The sequence below is a fragment of the Tyto alba genome, unplaced genomic scaffold (genome assembly GCF_018691265.1).
Source record: "Tyto alba isolate M040663 unplaced genomic scaffold, T.alba_DEE_v4.0 Super-Scaffold_45, whole genome shotgun sequence".
In the NCBI taxonomy this organism is placed as follows: Eukaryota; Metazoa; Chordata; class Aves; order Strigiformes; family Tytonidae; genus Tyto; species Tyto alba.
This window is the reverse complement of record NW_024881321.1, coordinates 1,308,349-1,329,792: the sequence shown is the minus strand read 5'-3', so window position 1 is coordinate 1,329,792 and position 21,444 is coordinate 1,308,349. Positions and strand designations below refer to the sequence as shown.

The 21,444-nt window shown below is 41.0% G+C and overlaps 1 protein-coding gene across 3 annotated transcripts; it reads left to right on the top strand.

The window, feature by feature from the left end:
• Positions 1-140: 140 nt before the first annotated feature.
• VPS36 (vacuolar protein sorting 36 homolog) lies at positions 141-20,508 on the top strand. 3 transcript variants are annotated; one of them, XM_042806065.1, is made up of 14 exons: positions 141-302; positions 1,490-1,558; positions 5,008-5,078; positions 6,389-6,503; positions 7,986-8,075; positions 9,439-9,525; positions 12,758-12,790; positions 12,899-12,976; positions 13,388-13,522; positions 14,457-14,522; positions 15,079-15,143; positions 15,607-15,691; positions 18,174-18,250; positions 18,333-20,508. In XM_042806065.1, exons 1-14 carry the CDS (start codon positions 207-209, stop codon positions 18,424-18,426), a joined length of 1,161 nt encoding a protein of 386 aa, XP_042661999.1. In that variant the 5' UTR covers positions 141-206; the 3' UTR covers positions 18,427-20,508. The 3 variants fall into 3 exon arrangements, with proteins under 3 accessions (XP_042661999.1, XP_042662000.1, XP_042662001.1); XM_042806066.1 differs by lacking the exon at positions 12,758-12,790; XM_042806067.1 differs by lacking the exon at positions 13,388-13,522.
• The last annotated feature ends 936 nt before the right edge of the window (positions 20,509-21,444 follow it).

The window sequence follows — 21,444 nt, the reverse complement described above, 5'->3', positions numbered from 1 at the left end:
GGGCCGGCTGCGCCCGGTGCACAGGCCGGGCCGGCAGGGGGCGCGCGTTGCGGAGGGACGGGAGGCGGCGGCGGGAAGATGGCGGCCGGTCCTCGGGCCGTCGCTAGGGGGCGCTGCGGCCTGCTCGCCCGGCGGGCCGCGGGTGGGGAGCGGCGGCGGCGGCGGTGAGGGAGGCGGGGAAGAAGGGACGGGGCTGCCCGCCCGCCATGGACCGGTTTGCGTGGACCAGCGGGCTGCTGGAGCTGGGGGAGACGCTGGTGGTCCAGCAGCGCGGCGTGCGCCTCTGCGACGGGGAGGAGAAGGTGACGGGAGCGGCCCTGCGCCGGGGCTGGCGGCGCGGCCGGGCCCGGGGGCCCGGGGCCGGAGCGGGGCCGGGGGAAGGGCCCGTCCGTGGGCCCCGCGGCTGGGGACGTGACTGTGGGCGGTATCGGGCGAGGTGGGCCGAGAGGAGGGTCGTGGAGGGGCCTGGGCTGCGGGCGGAGCGTCGATGTGAGGTGCGGGAGGACGAGCGCGTTTTGCTCCGGCGGGGTTTGGCTGTGCGAGGAGACGGGCAGGGAGGAGGAGGAGGAGGAGATTCAGGCTCCGTGGGGCCGGGAAAGGCCGGGAGCGGCGTGTGCCGCTCGGAGGGAGGGGTGGGATCCCCACGGGGCCCGTGGAGCTGGTGTCACGGTCGTGAAGCTTGCTGTCCGCTGCCTGGGCTGCCGCGGCCTGCACAGCAGCTCTTCGGCTCTGATGCTGTGCGCAGGGCACGCCGTACAGTTCACCCTTGAGTCATCTGGGTAGCTGTGAAATGCTCTTTCGCTCTCGTCCTGAAGGGTGCTCTCGGGCCCTCTCATCTGAGCCTACTCAATTACTGGTTTCCATCACGGCTGGAATAGCTCTTGAGCTCTCCTACTTCCTCCCCACCAGAGTAGGTGCACACCCTAATAAAAAGCTGTAAAAACGTGCCTCCAGTTTTACAAGTAGGAAGCAATTTGCTAACAGAGATCTTTCCAAATACTGATGGCTGTCTGATAAAGAAATTTTCAGCGATAAAATGGACAGAAGTAATAGTTCTATGTGATAGCCTGCAAGAGTTCTGACTGTACGTAGCATCTTCTTATTAGGTTGCTTTGTTTTTTTGCGTAACTTTTAGTTTCTTGTCAGCAAATAGTGTTCCAAAGCCAATAGCTCTGTTTAAAACATATTTAGGGATGCTTGTATATCTTACATAACATATGGAGGGAGGATCCTTCAGGATTTCCTGGAGGAAGGTTTATACAGTTGAAAAAGGAAGTTTGTATATATCCATCTGATCCTTTCATACTAATTTTCTCCATTGTTTCCTAAACTTCGTTTATTGTGTTTTCTGAAAAAGAGAGTGTTCTCAAAATACCGGCTTGTTAAATTTGGTTGCTATGTTGTGGTAATGTGTAATGTTTCCAAGACCAGTACTTATGCAACTTAGTGGTTAAATTTGTGACTGATCTGTTTTATTTTTCCTGTTTAGGTGAAATTTGATAGTGGAGTATTATTTCTTAGCACACACAGACTAATCTGGAGGGATCAGAAGAATCATGTAAGTCCCACTTTGGCCTCTTATATGTCATTCAATTGTAAATTCCATAATAAAAACCAGGTAGCTTGCAGTGAAAAGGCGGCACACAGATTTTTCTTCCCTTTGTATCTGTTTTGTCTTACAAGTTCAGTCCATTTTTTCGCTCACAATGAAAAGAAAATTATGTACAAGTAATGTTTTCTCATCCAAATTCTGCTTTAATAAGTGATCGTGCAGAGATGATGAGGGATGGGAATGAGTTATATAATTTTTCCTCTTCTATGCCACAAAAACAGAGGAGAAAAGAGTCTGGTATCATGCACTAAAAACTGTTGGTTTTGAGACTGAAGTTGAATGTGTGAGGCAAATCATAATGTGAATTCTTCTCTCATGCTCCTTGTCTAGGGAGACCTTTTCTTCCTCATTGTGTTTTCAAGTCCAAGTTCTCCTGTCATCTTCTCCTAGCATATAGTCCCAGACCATGATTTGATCATAGAGTGTGTTTGGTGGCAGTATTATTTCGTACAAACTTCATGTTCTTGTGCTGAACCACCCCTTCAATAAGCCAAAACATTGGTCTGTACTGCTATGGAGAATTAACTCCGAGGCTACGTGGCAGTGTCGGAACCACAGTGTGATACTGCTGCTGAAAGCTTTGTGTCATCAAGCCACAGCCTGAGATTGCAGGCTAGAAATGGGTGGGAAAGACTGCAAAAACATATAAAGCTCTAAGCACAGGCTGTGACAGGGTACACGCTTTCCAGCTGCAAATGGAGGAGAAGTCCTCCTCAGAACCGGCTTGGAATGTGCTCGTTTTGGACACAGTCTTTTAGAAATTTAGCCCTGGAAGCCAAAGTTTACAACATGTTCAGATGACAACTTTTCAAAGGCCTACTGTATTCCACTGGACTAGTTTTGTGCAAAGATAGCTGAAGCACCTCTGGCATCCAAAGGCCATTCCCTACCAAATACCATATCCTTGCTCCAAACCAGGAAGCCACCAAGAGCCTTCTAAGGTCACCAAGGATGGTCTTAATTTGGCAAAGCAATATATTTTTTTCCTTAGGGATTGTTTGCAGGAACAGCAGAACTATTTTTAGTACAAATTTTTCAGAATGTTTTGAGAGCTGGTGCCCAGGATGGAGTTACTGTTAAACAAGTCAGTGGTTGATTGTCCAGACCATGAGCTATTATGTAGAAATTAACTTTTTTTTTGGCACAGTCAGTGTGAGATAATTTATTTATGCTAAAATGTCTGGGTTAATCACTTCTTATTTCTTCATCAGCACCTCTTTTTGAGAGGTTGGCACGTACTGCTCCTTATCTCTCTTGGACTTTTCGCTTGCTTGGAGTAACATTAAGCATTATGGCTTCAGCCAGTCTTACAGCTGTCCATATCCCTATTCTGTCCTTCCCAACAAAAGGGTGACTTTTGTCTCTTTTCCCCAACTTATCCCCTTGCTAGGCCCCGTGGTTTTTTGTACTCTTCCAAGATCACTGAATTTGCTAAATCAGTAGAGAAGAACCTTGGAGAATAAGAAAAATAGTCTTATTTTAACAAATTAATTTAACTCAGCAAAGATTCTGATAAGCTCCAGGCTTGATTAACAGAAGGGACAGAAACATGTGGCCAGGAGATTGGCAAAAATTACCCAGTTCTTATCAGGGGAATATGAATATAAATGACTTTGTTAGTGTGGTAATTAAAGCTGATGTGTTTTCAAGCTCTGAGGACTGAAACATGGGAAGCATGGTGCCCTTTTATTTTCATGGTGAGTTGTTGGCTAAGCTCAGCTGCGATACAACATCAGCCTTACAAAGCTTACCTAGCTTACCTAGAACAAACTTGTAGAGAGAGTCCCCTTTTATCGTGTCAGCAAACTTTAGTAATGAATGGGGCACTTGTCATTAGCAAACCTTTTTACAAAAAGAGGCAGCTGTGTTTTATAGCTGCTGTTGTTACATACCAGCTGCAGTTGAATAGTGCAGAAAATACAGTGATTTCCACAGGAAGAAAAATACGTAATTCTTTTAAGTTTGTTACATAGCTAGGTTTGAACAACATCTTAAATCGTAAAATCATGCATAATGTGAGCACGAGACATTAGAAAAAGATATCCAAATAAACTCACAACATTTTAAACACACGTTTCTTTTCGTATCCCTTCCTATTGCTTCTCTCACCAGGAAGGGGTGATTCTAAGTCCTTGTGTTTACAATAAGTTCATCACTTTCTAGCTGTGAACTAAATGAATCAATCATTTTGACAGTGTGCATATCTATATGTAGTTGGACTCTTGTCATTTTCAAAAAAAATTTTTTAACAGAAGTATCATTTTTCCTGTATTTAAAGTGTCTAGAGCTATGTGGGCGTTTTGTAAACATGAACTGTTCTATGTAACAGCTGTAGAATCTGGAGCCATAGAAGAATCTGGATAGCTTGTAATAAGAATTTTTAGTACAGGAAGTACAACCTGTGTTTTTTCCTAATAAGATGTTTACTCATTGGTTGGAGTTCTGCGTATATACTTCCCTAATCTCCAATTTAATGAGCATTTAATTGTTCCATGCAAAGAGGAAAAATTTTGGTAGTAGAGCTTGAGAGGGCCCAGTAACAGTGTTGGTTGTAACCTGGTGTTAGGCACGCCCTTAGGGCAGCTGGAAGGAAGAGGTCCGAAGAGAAAATGTAACCTGGGTCAGTCACCAAGCTGTTGTGCAGAAGATGGTGTTCGCCAAAGGATGTTCACCGAGACGAGATCAGGCGCCTAATTAGATGCTTTGAATCACTCCCTTGAGCATTTTCTGTCTTAGATGCATAGAGAAAGACTTTAGCCAGGGTAGGTTAGTCTCCCACAGATGGATACAGTCACGTTTCTTGCTCTGCTTTGTTTTGCCTAAAGCACAGACCACTGAACGTATGTTGAGATGCATCCACTGCTGGATTAAGTTCTTGGGTGTGGGATAGATGGAGAAATTCCTGTCTCACTCAGAGGATAGTCTAGTTTTTTAGACATTCAACACTTAAAAGACTGATGCTTTTGGTTGTTGTTTTAGCTCCCAAAGTAACATCACTGCAACAATGTTAAGAACCTATGAGCATTGTGCACCTACAGGGATAAACTGCAGTAGTGTGGAAATTTTAGTATTTAAATTTTGAACTTGGATACTAAAAATTTGCTAAATTCCCGAGTCCTCCTGTAAATCTAGCTTGAAGTGTCTAAAGTTGACATACTGATTAAGTTTGGTTTTTTGATAATCTAGAACTCAGCTTCAACTTTATATTAAATTTTCTATTTATATTTCTCTTTAATAGATTGTTTCAATTGTTACCATCATATTTCATATGGAATTCCTGGGGGAGCACCTGTAGAAATCTGTACTGTTTGTGAAATGGAGAAGGAGAACGCTTGGTTTTAGAGAATGAACAGTCAGGATATGGCTTTAATTTGTGTTTGCATTGATTATTCCAGGAGTGCTGCATTGCTATACCTCTGTCTCAGATCGTCTTTATTGAAGAGCAAGCAGCCGGGATAGGAAAAAGGTAAGGTGATAGTTGTTGTCTTTTTCAAACGGGTGGTTTGCCCGTGCACGTTATGTGAGGTACCCAAGATGAGATATTAATTCATGGTAGGTTCGATTTGCAATCCAAGTTTCCAGACTGACAGCCAGAAGGACCTGCTTTCCTCACTTGAGGTCAAATGCGTAAGAGAATCATGACAAAGCAGGATTTGATGGGATTTATTAAATAACTGTCTTGTTACAAGTGTGTGTTCTAGTTTGCCATTTTCACTCGATTAGTCATAGATTACACCAGTGATTCTGCTAGATCTAAATTTGAAAGCTAATTTTAGTCTTCAGTGCCACAGAACTGGTTGGGGATAGAAACCGTGCCAGATCCCGTATTTATATCTCTTTTCATGACCATATGATTGATTTTGAGCATGGAAATGCTGGCGATGGTTAGAACGAACTCAGGTGTTTCACTCACTTAAGAACAGATTCAGTATGGTATGTGTGTACAGAGGTTTCACAAGAAAAAGAGAAAAAAATACTAAGTGGAGAAATATATAGGTAGTTGACATCTGCTTGCAGCCTGCAGTCAGATGGGTAGAGTAATATGCTGGGGGTATCCAGCAGAAATCTGGTAATTCACTAATGCTTGAGAAATCAAGTAAATAAGGACCCATGAAAAAAGTATCGGTAAAGTGAAAGGGGAATGGCAGACGTAGAGCCATGCTGTGATAGCAGTCTGTTACATTCCTAAAATAATGCTATCTCAAGGCTTGTTTTGGTGGCAGGTGTCATTTTAAACTGTTATTTCCATGCATGTTACCTTTGAATGTTGGTTTTGGCCAGATTGACATGCGGTGTTTGCAAGTGACGTACACAAGTGGGATAGGTTAAACAGAATATTGAGACCTTTTGTTTTCCTGTGACAAAGATGGTGTATTTTGGCAGTAGTTATTGAAAGTCAGAAGCCAAATCAAACGACTGCTTGAATATTCGTTTTTATCTTAATTAGAAGATTTTTCAGAAATTATTGCTTGAAAAGTTAAAGTTTGTTAAGTGTATTTCTTAAGAATTGATGGCGGGTACAGTTTAAATTTGTGAGATGTTACTGTTTTAGATTTTATAGTAGTTTTTATGCAAGATCCACTATAATACTGAGTAGAAAACCTTGAATGGTGATGCACTGCACAAACGTAAAGCATTATTTGATGTACTTTAGCTCTTATGTGAGATAAAGTTAACAGAGGTTTTGATTAAATGGTTAACTTTGGTTGTAGAAATAATGATTTTATATATTACTGAAAGCTGCGTCTTCTTCTCTTTCCTTCAACTTTTTCTTAGTGCCAAAATAGTAGCTCATCTTCATCCTGCTTCTTCAAACAAAGAGCCTGGTCCATTCCAAAGCAGCAAATATTCCTACATCAAGCTTTCTTTCAAAGAGCATGGGCAGATCGAGGTAAGTTCTGTACCACGCAAGCCCAGCACATCAGATCTTTGCACGTGTGTTTCTCCTCCTGCTGCGTTCGTGATAATTTTCCATGATCTTTCCATGTTTACTTTGGAGGTGGAGCTTTTTCAATACATCCTTTCTGAAGACAAACACTGTGAGCTTTCAGGGTTCTATTCTTTGGTTAAATAATGCAAATAGAGTTCCAAAAACGTCAGGAGGCATTATTAGACTTTGTCCTTATTTTAGTAGCTTTAATATATTCTTATACTTCCTCTTTTAATCTTTTAAATAGAATACAGGATTTTCCAAAATGATGTCTCTGAAATCTGTTAAAAGTTTGGCAGAGTAAAAGGCGTTTCTTTGTAGCTAACCTTCTCCTGAACAGGAATCAATCAATTTATTCCTAGTCATCTCTCTGATGTTATTGCCAAACACATTTTGTTGCTTCAGAGCTTTGTTTCTTTTTGTGTTTTACAAATCTTTTTTTTTTTTTTTTTTTTTTACCATTACCGAATCTCAAAGGCTTTGAGCATTCTGAAAAAATGTGATATATTTTTTGAAAGAAGGCTTATCCTAAAAAACAAAGAAATTGCACTCTGTAAAGAGATTTCACAGTGTAAGATCCTCAGTTGAAGAGACGGAGACTTTTAACTTTGAACAATGAAAAAAGCTGAACCTGTTCACTGCAGAAAATCAGATTTTCAACTTGAATTAGTTATAAATGTCTTATCAATGCGTGTGCTTGATCAGACGCGCTTTCATTTCCTTGTGAGCAGTTTTCAGTTTAGGATGAGTGTAGATTTATGCCTAGCTATAATTGCATAGGTGTTTTGCCTAATTGTAACCTCATTTATTTTAATGTTAATGTTCACGTCTGAAAATCAAACTTGCTATGCTTACTGTTTACCTAGCATATCAATTACACTCCAGACATTTTCTCTATGACTCCAGAATGCTTTCCTGTGAACTCTGAACAACCATAAGAATGGAATAGATTTTTCTTTCTGGGTTTGGCCAGTGGGATACACTGCCTGTTAACTAATTAACTAATGCCACTTTCTGGTATTAGCAATAAACAAGTAAGTGTAATTGATCTGCGTGGTTGTCTTTATATTGCTGAATTAACAGATCAATAGTAATTGGATTGTTCAAGTCTCCTTCCTTTTAAAAGCATGCCTTTGAGCAAACCACAACATTTTTAAGTTTACCATGTTTTGGAACATCTTGACTATCTGAAAAAAATATTTTACAGTAGGAGTACTCATGTGAATTTAACTAATAACTACATGGCTCCTCCTCTAATGTGTGTATTTCTGAAGGTTGGACATTAAAAAGTTCCAGATAATCAATGTTGTACTCTGGGTGTGTAGGTGTTACCATGCTTTGTCTTACAGTGAAGTTTATTTCATCTGCCATGAAGATGCTGAGAGTACCCAGCGGTACTCTGCACAGTTTGAAACATCTGTTGTCACTCTTTAATGTTTGCAGTTCTACAGACGGTTATCAGAAGAAATCACACAAAGGAGATGGGAGAACATGCCGACTGGTCAGACCGTGCCAGTTAACAAGGATCCACAGGTACGTGCAGAGAGCTTCTCAGCAGAATCTGGATGTAATCTCTCGTTTCCACTGTTTGCTGCCCCCATATACTGCATCTGGCCTGCCTCTCTACCCAACACTCTGCTTTACTTTGCCTGTTTCTTCACTGGCATTAATTAGTTTCCCCTTTGCAGTTTTCGCCTGATACAGAACACCGGGGCCTCTCTTCCTTGAGTGTGTTTAGACTTGAATAGTTGATAATGGGCTCCATTTTTTTTATGTAGTCAGACACACACATACTCATAATTATGCAAATACTATCTATATATGCATATAATTTTATTCATCAGGAAAGAGTAATGAAGCTGAAAGATTTTTGATCTTAATTGTGATTTCTGTTTTATTTTTTCTGACTGGAAATCAAATATATAATACGTAACTTTATATAACTCTTTGGAACCTAGATATGTTTGATTTAAATGCATATTCTAAATGGACAGTTGTGGAGAATCTCTTTGTCATCTGTTAAGATTGCCTTCTTTATCCGCATGCATACTTCTAGGTAATGCTGGTAAACCTGCACATGTTTCTGTATATGAATACGTTTAATATATCCATATATTGAACGTATAGTAGTATATGAATGAAATAGGATGATTTAAAGATTGTTCAGCATCAGATCATCTATGTCATCTTTTGTAAACGTAGCACCTGTAAACATAGTTGCATTTGGACTAATGGGGAAGTCTGTACCCTGCGTCAAGAATCACGTAATGAAAATGCCTTACCTCGTGTTCTTATTCTTAAGTCATAGCAAATCATTAACACCAGTGCTAAGCTTCACAGTCAGAGATTTGAGGGCTGGCACCGCTGCCGCGTAGGTACCGGCCTTGCTAAAACACATTTGGTGTCAAATGAAAGGATCACCGTCACCTCCATTCTGATATTGCTCAGCAAGGTAAATTAGACTGCACTTAGCACTGTGTTTCTGTGGCTGTGTTTCTTCAGGCTAGATTTCTTGAGGTAATCATGTTTAGATACACTCACACGTTTCCACAGGTCAAGTATAGATGTTCCCAGGGACTCAGGAGACTGTAATTGAGATGAGCTGGAATGCTCAGTCTCAATCAGGCTATTAAGCATCTTCATAATAATAGCTGCAGTAAAATAATTTTATTATCTGTCTACCACAACAAATTCATACATGCTTTACACTTATTGTTTATTTTTTTTTTACACTGATTTAAAATACACTTTCAAAAAGTATATGAAATATTGTATGCGTGATATCAGCTCTTTGGGGGAACATTTCCTGTCTTCTAATATAAGGTTTTTCACAGCGAGGCGGATGAGAAAACGTACCGTTTCCTATTTTGATTCCTTTCATTATTTTCCTTTGCAGGCAGGAAGAATAAGGGCTGTAGGAATTGTGGGGATCGAAAGGAAATTAGAGGAAAAAAGAAAAGAGACTGACAAAAACATTTCTGAGGTAAATACTACCAAAGTTTCAGGGTCAACCACCTGTCTGAGCCATTTACATTCATTCACACTTTCTTTTAGGGGAAGCTGAGACTATTTATTGTTTTAGTTGAGAAATCTGAACTGAGTTCGAGTGTATCATTTACAGTTATTTACTTTGTTTGGCTTTTCCATATATATAAAGGTACTTCCTTTAAACAGTTCCTTTCAAGAAGAATGTTCTTTGAAACTAACAGTGTGTATTTATAAAATGAATTTTGGTAGAATTAGAGATCTGAGTTCAGTGACTTTTCATCAGGGGCAGCAGAACACAAAGGCACCAGCAGAAAGAGACTGTTACAAGTTTGGGGGTTTTTCCCTTTTTTACAGCTAATTTTGGTTTCAATTGAAAACTTAATAGATAAGAAGAATATGCTGATACAAGCATCTACACATAACTGTGGTGAAGTTAGGTTTTCATCTTAAACTCATTTTTTAAATGTTACTTATAGGTTTAGAATTACAGTAAAATGTTCTGCAGTCCAGGTATCGGCAAGATGTTGGAAGTATCTTTGCAAAATGCCTGGGCTGGATGGAGACCATCCTTTTCCCCAGAAACGGCACAATAGTTGAATTACAGATATCAAGACTGATGGACAACAGAGGCAATATATACCTAGGAGCAGTATCCTCAAAAATAGTCTAGTTCTGTCTTGGCAGTAGAGATTAATACAGAAATCCTCATAAACTACATGCAGCGGATTTGTTCTAGTGGCAAAACTTTATGTGATTCAGTGTGCCACAATAAAAAAGGCATTCACTGCTCTGATACATTAAGAAAATTACAGTACCTTTGCAGGCTGCATGATGTTTCAGAGACTGGTAGCATTAAACTTTTTTGTTCATGACAAATGTAATGAATGAAGTTCTGTGTGTAGTTCAAAAGGTATTGTGGTTACATGTGTCTGTATATAGTTCAAAAGGTATTGTCTGGGTATTTTTTCCTTTAGTAGCTTTGTCAGAGAGTAAAAGAAATCCATTTATACATGTTGTATGAACAGAGGAAAGCCATGACTTGTGAAATCCTGCCTTCCTCCGGCTTTAAATGTTATAAATGACTTAATTTAAAAAAATGGTGCCCTGGCTTCCAGGAAAAGGCTTCCTGCATCTGCTGTTCACTGCTGATAAGAATCCCGTTCTTTAGCCTTTTGTTTATCTGAGGAAGTTCCTGTTAGGTGTGTGCACATTCCCCTTTGTTTCCAGGCCTGTCCTCCATGAGTCAGGCAGAGGAGGAGTTACACATAACAGGCTGTTTATTTAGCTAAACCGAGGGTTCTTTTGATGAATGATGTTTTCATGCAGGTTATAGAGATTAGAAATAAGCTGGGAAAAGCCTTGTTAGAAAACTTTTTGTTGATATCATATACAAGTACAGTAGAAGGACTTTGATTTACACTAGAGATTGGGAGATCTATTGTAAATTATCGAATTTGGCCGATTAGGAGGGAAAAATAAATATTCCAAAGAGAAGCTGTTGTTCTGATAGTGGTGGATTTTTGTTAGACGGCGGTATATTTTCTTTTCTCCCCTTGGACCTAGCTTTGTCCCACTTAATTCTGGATAGCTATTTTAGGTACCAAGTGTGAAGAGTGGAGAAACGCTGGCACCGTTAGGAGGGGTTCAGATGAAAAGCAAAGCCTGTTCCTTCCTGAAGGCATCTCTTTCTCTTCTTTGCGTGTTGAACCTCAGACCAGTAAGCTTCTAAGTGAGGCGCCTAAAAGTAGATGGGAGCAATTCCCTCCTTCTGCACAAACTCTGCTAAAATGTGTCTTTCTAGAGGGGGATTACTCAGAAAAAGCTAGGGGTCACATAGAAGCGATGGCGAAAAACTGTAGGCAGGACGTTTCTCTGGTCCTTTGACAGACTCTAACTGAAGCACCTTTACTTGTGGCTGGAGGAGTTGGGTGCTGCTGTCAGGCAAGCTTTAGCTGAAAAGCTTCGGGAATTTTTCTCACACTCACTGTTCAGAAAAGGTTGTGTGAAGAGGTTGGCCCACGTGGACAGGTTGTCAGGTATTTGAGAGAAGCAGGTGAGAAGGCTGAATGTGTGTTGCTGAGGACGGGAGAAACGAGAATTGTGTTTTAATATAGTTGGCAACTTTTTTTTTTTTTACATGATTTTTTTAATGCTATTTGGTTATCATTACTAAAACTTTTGAATTTCGGTATACCCTCAGCTTGTTTAAAAGTATGTTTTATATAAGCCTCAAAATGCCCTTTGTGTGTTGTTGTAGAACTGTATTTGAGAATGTAGTAGTTTACTAAGCTTAATGGACTTGATGTAATTGTGGTCCTATGATGGATGTCCAGTTTATTATATATATTTTTTGTGGAAAAAAAAAAGTTTCTTAGACTAGAAAATAATTGTTTTGTACAAATATTCTTTTCCCTTGCTCTAGCAAGTATTTTGGATTTTAGGTCCAGTGACTAGCGTTTTCAGAGGATGCTTTTTGACTAGCTTGTATCTTAATTTCTTTAAATCTGATAATTTGTCTCATGGACATTATTTCATTCATTTTCTAACTGTTTTTTGTTTATTATGGTAGCACCACTGTTCCTTCATATGCGATACTTAAACGAAGAGATGTTGGCACACAATTTCAGAGTTTTTGTCTGTTCAGTTAAGTATACATGTGAAAGCACGTGCCCTCTTCCTTACTCGTTTGAAATTACTGTTTCTCACTTAGTAACATCTACTGATTGAAGTAAAATTGTCCCGTGAGGAGGAGTACTTCTGTAGCTTTACAGCTGGCTTGATGCTGGCCAGAAACAGTAGATCTCCTTGAGCGAGGGTTGAATGTTGGAAGGAAACCTACCATCACCACCGAGAAACCTTCCCCCAGCTTTTAGGAGAGCATAATAAACTTGGAGAGTTTAGTTTTTTCTGGGCCTCAGCATCTCATTGTTCCTTCCTATCAAACGGACTTCATAAATGCTATTGAACTCGTGTTCACACACCAGAAAAGCCTGTGATTGTTTTCTTCATTCTTTGTTGTTTATGGATTGCATAATCTCGCTTTTAAAACCTGATGCAAAACAGAAATATCAAGCGATTATATATAATATCTCACATTGTAACCTACTAATGAAAAGGGATAGCAGCCCTTACGAATAGCTTGGCCAGGTGGACCAAGGCAGCTCACTGTATCCGGGAGGCTGAATGCTGTAATTTTACTGATGCACAGTATCTGCTTTTGATTGCAGGCTTTTGAGGATCTTAGCAAACTAATGGAGAAGGTATGGCACGTCTCACCTACCCAAGGAGACTTACGCTTGTTTTCCTCAGTTTGAAGCCTGCTTTTCTCTGTTGAGCTGAAAGTTGACTTATCTCTGTGTCTTTCTCAGGCTAAGGAAATGGTGGAGTTATCCAAGTCAATAGCTAATAAGATTAAAGAAAAACAGGGTGACATCACGGAGGATGAGGTAAATTAATTTTGTTTTTAAAGTCAACAGAAATGTTCCTATGCAAAGCAAGAAGCTATCCGTTTAATACATGTCATGTTAATAAAGAACACTTCATGGTTGGGGTTTTTGTGTTTGAATTCTACATAAAGTAAAAGTGACTTGTTTAGTATTAGCTGCTTCTTTTGACCCTTTCTTAAAGCAAAGATTTTACTGCCTTTGCGTAAATTTTTGCATTTTTGACCGCTGCTGGTCAAAAATAAATTGTATTAAGTCTTGCCTTCTCTTTGCTAGTTATTTGACTTTATTGGTAGCAAACTGAATGGGTTTATTCACCAAAACTGTCGTATGGTAATAAAATCAAGAGACTTCTAAAGACCGGAATCACTCATTACCTGCTGGACTTTTGAATTTATTTATTTGTTTGTTTAGACCATTAGGTTCAAGTCCTACCTCCTGAGCATGGGTATAGCTAATCCCGTGACTAGGGAGACATGCGGATCTGGGACGCATTACCACATGCAGCTGGCGAAGCAGCTAGCTGGAATCCTGCAGGCACCGTTAGAGGTACAGTGCCGCATTTTGCACCAGCGTTTCCCGGGCATTGCTGAGTGCTGATGTCAGCATGTTTCGTCTCTAGAGCCGTGCCTCTTGTTAAAGTCTCAGATCTAGCAGCACAGCCTTCAGTGTCGGTGGAGGAAATACACATTCTCTTTCCGAATAAGCAGGGTTAAATATATGTAAGAATTTTTCTGGGGAGTAACGGCATCTCAAATTTCAATTTGGGAAATATTAGTGATATTTAGAAGATCATACTGGCAGGCTTTCTTCTCTTTGGATAGCCCTGTATTCATCCTTTGCTGCAGAATATTACTTTTTTTTAAAGAAAAAGCGAAACATCACTGACTGAAAATCTAAGTAGTCAGTCTTTAAACTGCTTAAAAATTACATATTTTGCAAATATAGCACAAGGTTATTACGTAGGTTACCCTCCTTGGTAATATCTCATATTTGAATTTATCTGAAGCTATTACAGAATTCAGGATTCTCACCGAAAAGTTAGATTTTGTGTTGCAACTCATATATGCTTTCCAGTAGACACGTAGCCTTGGATTACAGTAGTTTTGTGAAGGCTGTGTGCTACCTACTATGGTCAGAACGGAAAACTGTGTGTGTCTGAAAAGAAAAAAATGGTAAATTGCTTGATAAATTTAGTATATTGAAATTCCTTGTTCCTGTGATTTATTCTCTGCTTTAAAATCAAAGTAATTCACAGGCTTTGGATGTGGGATCAGTGTTTTGCATTTTAAAATTGCTAGAGAGAGATCTAATACAGTAACTTCCCGTGCTAGAAACCTGTGGTATTGCCTGGGTAGTTTTTTTCTGTAAAGCCCGTTGTGTAGCTCCTCCGTTTTACCTGTTGAATCAGCCAAATGCAAGCTGAGATACTGTGTTTACTAGGTGAGTGCTGTTTCTCTTACCAGTCTTGTGCTTAACACAGGAGCGAGGAGGGATCATGTCACTTACAGAAGTGTACTGTCTGGTGAATCGCGCACGAGGATTGGAGGTGAGAAAGCAGTTTCATTATATATTTTATAAAGTGTGCTTCAGTGATAAGGTTTCTAAAGAAAAAGGGTAAAAATGTTTCCTATCAATTGCTCACTCTACCTGTCTAACAGCACGAAGTGATCAGCTCTTTATTAAAATCAGGGGGGTTTACCTTTTTCCTTTCTTTTTTTTCCACGTAATGTTTCTGTATCCTCTGTAAGTTGTCATAATGTATCCTGCTTTTCATAATACCATATAAAAGCAAAACTCCATCCTTATATGGAAAGAAAACTGCAAGTATAGAGAATACTGAAGAATGGTGCATGTGTTTTTAAAAAAATACATCAATTCTTTCTGTAAAGAGGGCAAGAAGGTTTATTACAGAACACGTAGTAAGGGAACGGAGAGGAGCACAGAAGTCAGGAAATAGACTGCACAACAGAAAGGAAGAAAATTAACAATAATGTGTAGCTTGGTATATTTTATAGCTGTAGTTACTAAAACTGTTTGTTTTGGTGTTATGCTGTATTCTTGAAATGCAAGCTGTGAGTAAGTATGTTTGACTATTTTAATAGTTGCTGTCACCAGAAGATTTAGTAAATGCTTGTAAGATGCTGGAGTCACTGAAATTACCGCTGAGGTAAGACCTTGCAGATGCATTTATAAAACGTGCCACTCGCGACTCGGGCCGCGGTGCTTGGGTGACTTCACATTTTACCTGCAGTAGATTTTTCTTGGTGTTTAAACAAAGCCGGCCTTTGCTTAAGGGATGTTGCTGTATGCACCAATATCCACTCTACACCAAAATATGACTTTTTAACCATGGTTCACTTTGCTAGGAAGACAATCATCTTTTCGCTTCCAATATAGTTTTTTTTTCAGACTGGGAGAAGTGTTTAACTAAGCCCAGACATATGCCCTGCTCTTTTCAGTCTCTTCAGATCTTGAAGATGCTTTTAATGCTAAGTTAATTTTATAGAGCTTTTTTTTTTTTCCTTTCTCTCCTTTTGTAATGTGGTTATAGGTCTGGATGCATTAGAAATGTGACCATAAGTGATGCGCGCAGGCCTTTTAGTTACTTTGACTCTTTCTTTTGATTTGAGGCTTCGGATATTTGACAGTGGTGTGATGGTGATTGAACTCCAGTCTCATAATGAAGAGGAAATGGTAGCTTCTGCTTTAGAGACAGTAAGTGTACTTCATTTCCTTCAGTGTTCTGACTGTGCTGGGTAAATTTAAACACATTAGGTCTAAAAACTCGAGGTACAGGATTTCCTTTTGAAGTTTTGAAATACAAAATATTCCACTTCCAAATCTTCTAACAGTAATACTTAAATAGCACTTTTCATCTTCAAAGTGCTGTGCGGGCAATAATCTTAGTCATGGCTTTCTCCTTAAGGAATAAATCACTTTTCCATCTCTTTTCAAACTTCATTAACCTTCAACCTTTTTCCAAATATTTTGCACTGTGGGATGAAATTCGTGGCATGTGTTAAACACTTAATTTAACAGAAGAGGACTTCAGACACTGTGCCCAATGTGCTGGAAGGCAGTGGAGGTAGCTCTGCAGTGTTGCTACAGACAGCTGTCTGCCTTGGGTTTATTCCATAAAATAGCACGTTATACGTGTAACGTCTTGTACGGCGTTTGCTGCTGAGCAGAGTGCCCAGCTGGAGCGCAGTGCGGATAGAATTAAGCTAGCTTCATGAGGAAAAAAAACAGTATAAGTTGCCCAGTGTGATAAACTTCTGCGATCTTGCTACCTCTGGACTCTTTAAACTCCTGCCATCCCAGTGTTGGATGCATTCTCCCGTGGCTTTTTTCAGTGGGATGTAATTTTTCGTTTTTCATAAGTAAAGGCTGATTCGGTATATCCAAAGTTAAACATCAGAGTCAAAGAGGACTTCGAGTTGGGCAGTCGAGAAACAGTAGAGCTATTACAGATGACACCTTCTCACTTGATACACGAGGGAGACTTTTCAGTGCGCTTTGCGATTGTTACTGCAGAGCCTTCTCTCACGAAAAAGATTGTTACATGAGAAATGTATATAGCCATCTATAAGGTTCCTTCCTAAATCATCAGAACTGAAATGCTGAAATCTCTCAATATATGTTAATCCTTTCAGTTTATTTTCTTAAAAAAATACATAGTCCGTTTTATTTTTTTTTTCTGATTATTTTTGGTTTCTAATTAATTTGTTGCCTTTGGTAAAAGTGCTTATCTCTTTGAAAGGAAAGGAAAAACTTTTTCTTGATAACAAGTGAGGTCAACTGCAAAAAGCTACAGATGGTGGATTTATTACTGAAGTGCCTTTTGTCTTTTATTTTTGTAATATGAGACTTTGACTCCATAGAAAAATCTAAGGGAGAGACCTTGAATGAGGAAGGCTAGCCCGTAAGGGAAAGGGAAGATGAGATCAGACTTGTGGCCAAAAGCACCCTGTACCTCATGTATGATGTACAGCAACACAAAACTTCTGAGAAGAAGTGAAAGGAAGTCACAGGGTTGCAGACAGGAGAGTGATGTGGTGTTGAACGGCTGGCGAAGACAGGACGCGGCATGAAAGTCAGAGGAACCCAAAGTCAGCCTTGATGGGAAGGAAAGATAATTAATCACCCATATGCAGATTAGATTCTATAGCTGACTTCCCTTACTCAGATTTGATCACTTACCTTCATAAAAATCTCAAATTAGGACTAATTTAGTCTGAATTTCTGTAAAAACACCACTGCTGCGAATGGCACAGAATAGACCCCTCCCCAGCCCGCTGGGTGGGAAGCAGGAAACGGCAGCTACATCTGGGTGTACAAGTTTCCTTAAATCTGAAGCAATGGAGAAATGGAAGAATTATTAAGGCTTAGAGTAGTAAAACATGTTTATCTGGGCAGCTGGGCACAGTGATAAGTCTGGACTTCGTATCTAATATTTTAAGCATCCGTATGTCCAGCCAAAGTGCGAAGGTTTCATTTAGCGTGTATTAACTACCGTGGGTGAGACAACGGGTCCAAAGTTTTGAGTCCCAAGACTGACCTGATCTTTTGTGGCAATTGAACGTGATGGTAGCTTTTACTGAGCCCTCTCCTATGCTGTAATAGTGGGTGGAGTAGGGAGGTTTGGGGATTTTTCTCTAGGCAGTGGGGGTATTTTAAATCCCAGTAAACTCGAATTCGGCACTTCCGTCTGAGATGACTTAAATTTCTAAATTGATGACCTGCCCTGATCAGGGCTCTCATTTCCTCATTTAGGCTTCACTCTTTGCAGAATCACTTCGTATCATTGGGCTGTGTAAATACCGACTGGGACAGCGTACTGCTGCCTGACCTATTTTAACTTTTCAGCTCATTTTGCTCCATGGCATCTTTTAAAAAAACCTGAAGAAAAGGGTACCGTGTGATTTTTTTTTTTTTTTTTTTTTTTAATGGATTTAATGCTTTTCTATGCTCCTTTTTTATACTTGGCAATTTTCCCAGGACACAGAAGAGATATTTTTCAGGGGAGATACTCGTACTTACGTATCATTTTTGAAAATGCAAACAAACTAGTTGTCTTCGCAAGGGATTTGCTACCAATTTATCACTTCACAAGGCTAGACCCGGTTCAGTAGCTGAGAGAACTTCATTATTCTTTTAATGCCATAGTTTGTTTAGTTGTGTATTTGCTTTTTGACAGGTATCTGAAAAGGGTTCTCTCACAGCTGATGAGTTTGCTAAGCTGGTGGGGATGTCTGTTCTCTTAGCCAAAGAAAGGTAAGTAATAATTGCTGCGTTCAATACCTTTGTTACCATGCTGTCCTCAAATGATACAGCACGGCTTCGTTTGCTTCTCCAGGCTGCTTCTTGCTGAAAAGATGGGCCATCTTTGCAGAGATGATTCAGTGGAAGGCTTGAGATTCTACCCAAATTTGTTTATGACGCAAAGCTAATACAGTTCGTGTACGATTTGTTAGGTAACGGCCGAACGAGAGCAGAGGGCAGAACCCTTCCAACAACTGGCTTTAGCATTTGATTCTGTTAGTCAGCTCCAAGAGTGATGAACATTGCAAAGCTTTACAGCTCTCAGGTATTTCAAGTGCTGACTCCTCTGACGTGGAACTGAAGAGAAATAGGAATCACTGAGTCAGAAGCACGTTAATTGTCTCACACCAGCTAGCTCATGTTTCAGGTTTTATTTGATGTGCTCCGCAGCTTCTCATTTCAGGAGAAATCAGATGAAGATTCCACACAAGTGAAAGAGGAGAGAATATCCCTGTAGTCGGCCGTGAGGGTCGGCACCCAGAAGACAGGTTACTGCATGCTCCAATTTCACTTTGTTTATGTCTAGAGCAACAAAGCAGACAGATGCATCCGTAGTGATAAGAAAAAAATTACTTTGGTGTGTACTGAGGTATAAGGAACAAAGCAGTGTAGAATAACCCCTTCTCCCTGAAGTAATGAACAGTTTTCTAAGAGAGGATCTTGGGGTTCTTGTACCCTGAGTCGGGATGAACCCGCTGCAGGAGAGATTAACACGTCACGTGAATCTAGAAAATAATGGTGTTCACTTTGTCATGTCCCACGCTGGTATCGCAGATAGAAGCGTTGTTGGCACAGGCTTCCTCCCTTCTCTCTCCTTGCCATCTCCCTTCCTGTCTCATCACGTTGCGCCGGGTGCCCTTTCCCTGTCCTCGCTTGACGGAGCAGGGTGGAGTAGCCTCCTGTCACCCTTGCAGACTCTCTGCTTTCACGTGCTTCGTCTTCATCTCGTACCGCTACCGAAAAATCATTTGTTCGTTTCAGCAGCCTGTGGGCTGTTTTGGAGAGACAGTCCATTTGCTCGTGTCTCGCGGGCACAAATGAATCGGCTTTCAGTGTTGACGGGAGGAAGAAGACTATCACCCTGTAGTTAACAGCCCCGAGGTATCATATTGTTTGGTATTCTTCACCCTGTGTTCGCACTGAATGCAACTTGATAGTCTCAGTTTTCATAACTCCAGTGGAGTTGTTACGTTACTTGAAGATCTGTTGCCATGGTAATAACGGTAAGTGGATGTTTATGATCCACATCGCTTAAATTTTTGGTGTTTTAAAGTGATCAGTTTTAATAAATAACAAAATCCCTTCAAGGTATGGGCAAGGACAACCTATAGGTAACCGCGCTGTGGTTGTAATGGCCAAATCAACATTACAGAAAAGGAGGAAAAGGCTTTTAAGAGCCTGAAAATGGTTTCAAAACTATTGCAGCGTTACCATAGCTTAGACAAGGATTAAGAGCCTGACAGCAAGGAGCTCCGTGCGGGGATCCCTGCAGTGCTGGTGCTTTTGGTTTATAGGATGCTCACGTAGATCCAGGGAGTTGTGTCCCCTCAGCTCGTCCTGAGCAAACCTTTAGGCAGGGCTTCCTTGAGGGCAGTTTTTCTCTGTTTCACGAAGGTGCTAAAAGTAAGGTATGTGACCCAGCGGAAGGACTGGGTGCCACGCCGTTCCTGCTGGATTAGCCATCTGGTGTCAGCTCGCCGGGAGCCTTGCGGCGCGCTGCTGCTTCTTTCCATCCTCCTCACAGCCCACAGAAGAGCTCCGCGTGAGGTGGGCCGAGCACCGCGCGTCTGGGGGGCGACGGAAAACTGAAAAATTCAGAAGCAAAAAGCTGGTTTGTGACAACTGCTTCTTTTGCCCGATACCCAAACCTGTCAAGGGAGGCCAGTGGTTTATGGGCCTGAACCTCTCCCCACGAGGGGGCCTGTCTTCTGCAGAGAGAACAAAACCAGAGGGGAAATGCCAAGGTGAAATGCTCCAACCCCGAGCGTTTCATGATCTTAATTAAGCAATAACAACACAGCCCATTTAGAATGGTGGCGCCTTCTCAAGTTTTTCTTTCCCGAGATTTTTCCTTTACTTTTTTTTTTGTTGTTGTTTCTACAGGGAAGAAATCCGTAGGGTAAATTGTATAGCTGGTTTGGAATTTAAACGTACATGTGAGAAAATGACTACTAGAAATGAATAATAATTAAAAGATTTTCTTAAATAGACTGTTCTGTTGTGGTTTTTTCTTCCTAAGCGTTTTGGGCAGCTTTAAAATCTTTGCACATGAAAATCTTGCGCTTCCGTGGGGCAGTTTTTTCAAAGCACATCGTGTTTGTGCCGTCCCACTTCGTACCTAAACCGGTACAAGGTGCAGGTTTGCTTTAAAATCAAAAGGCAGAATTAAATGTAATTAGGAGGCCCTGGTTCCGTTGCTGAGCAGCCTGTGGCCCCACCAAAGTCCCCGCAGTGCAGAAGTGTCCCCCAGTGCAGCGCGGGCCAGTGTTTTCCCGGCTGAAGGGCCCCAGAAATCGCGTGTGTGACACCGCGCTGGCGGAGGGGCCGGGCAGCCAGACGCAGCGACACGTTTGTGGGGGCCGGGGGGGGGGGGGGGGGGGGGTTGCACCACCCCCCTCCCAAACCGCCGTTGCCCGGCCCCGTTGCCGCTGGCGCTACCAGCAGAAAAATGCGCCGACGGCGGTGAAGCAGGATTATAGGAGAGAGGAAAATCCAGGAGTTGCCGCTCTCACAGATGGTTCCCGTTTAACACAGAAGGTGCCTGTACGAACCGTTCACGTTCTGACTGTTCCTACACTAATTGTATCGTGGTGCGTGGACATCATCTCATTCCGCCAGCGCTGCCCAGTCACAGTCCTTGGAACAGAGGTTTGTTCAAAAAGTTCTCGGGTTTTATGGAGCACTCTTGACTGATGATTATGCTTTTCACTTGAAAACACGTGCCCTTTTATAGCTGACAGGAAAAGAACGCAGCTCAGGAATCTGTACATCTTTTCCATTTATCCTTTGCCTCTGTTTTCAGGAAAATTACATTCAGCCTGTGGAAACATGGATCTAATCTGAACCATATTTCTGACGTGCAAACGTTATTTTTAATCTGAAAGATACATGTGTGTATATTTGGAAGTCCTCAGAAGTGTATTCGT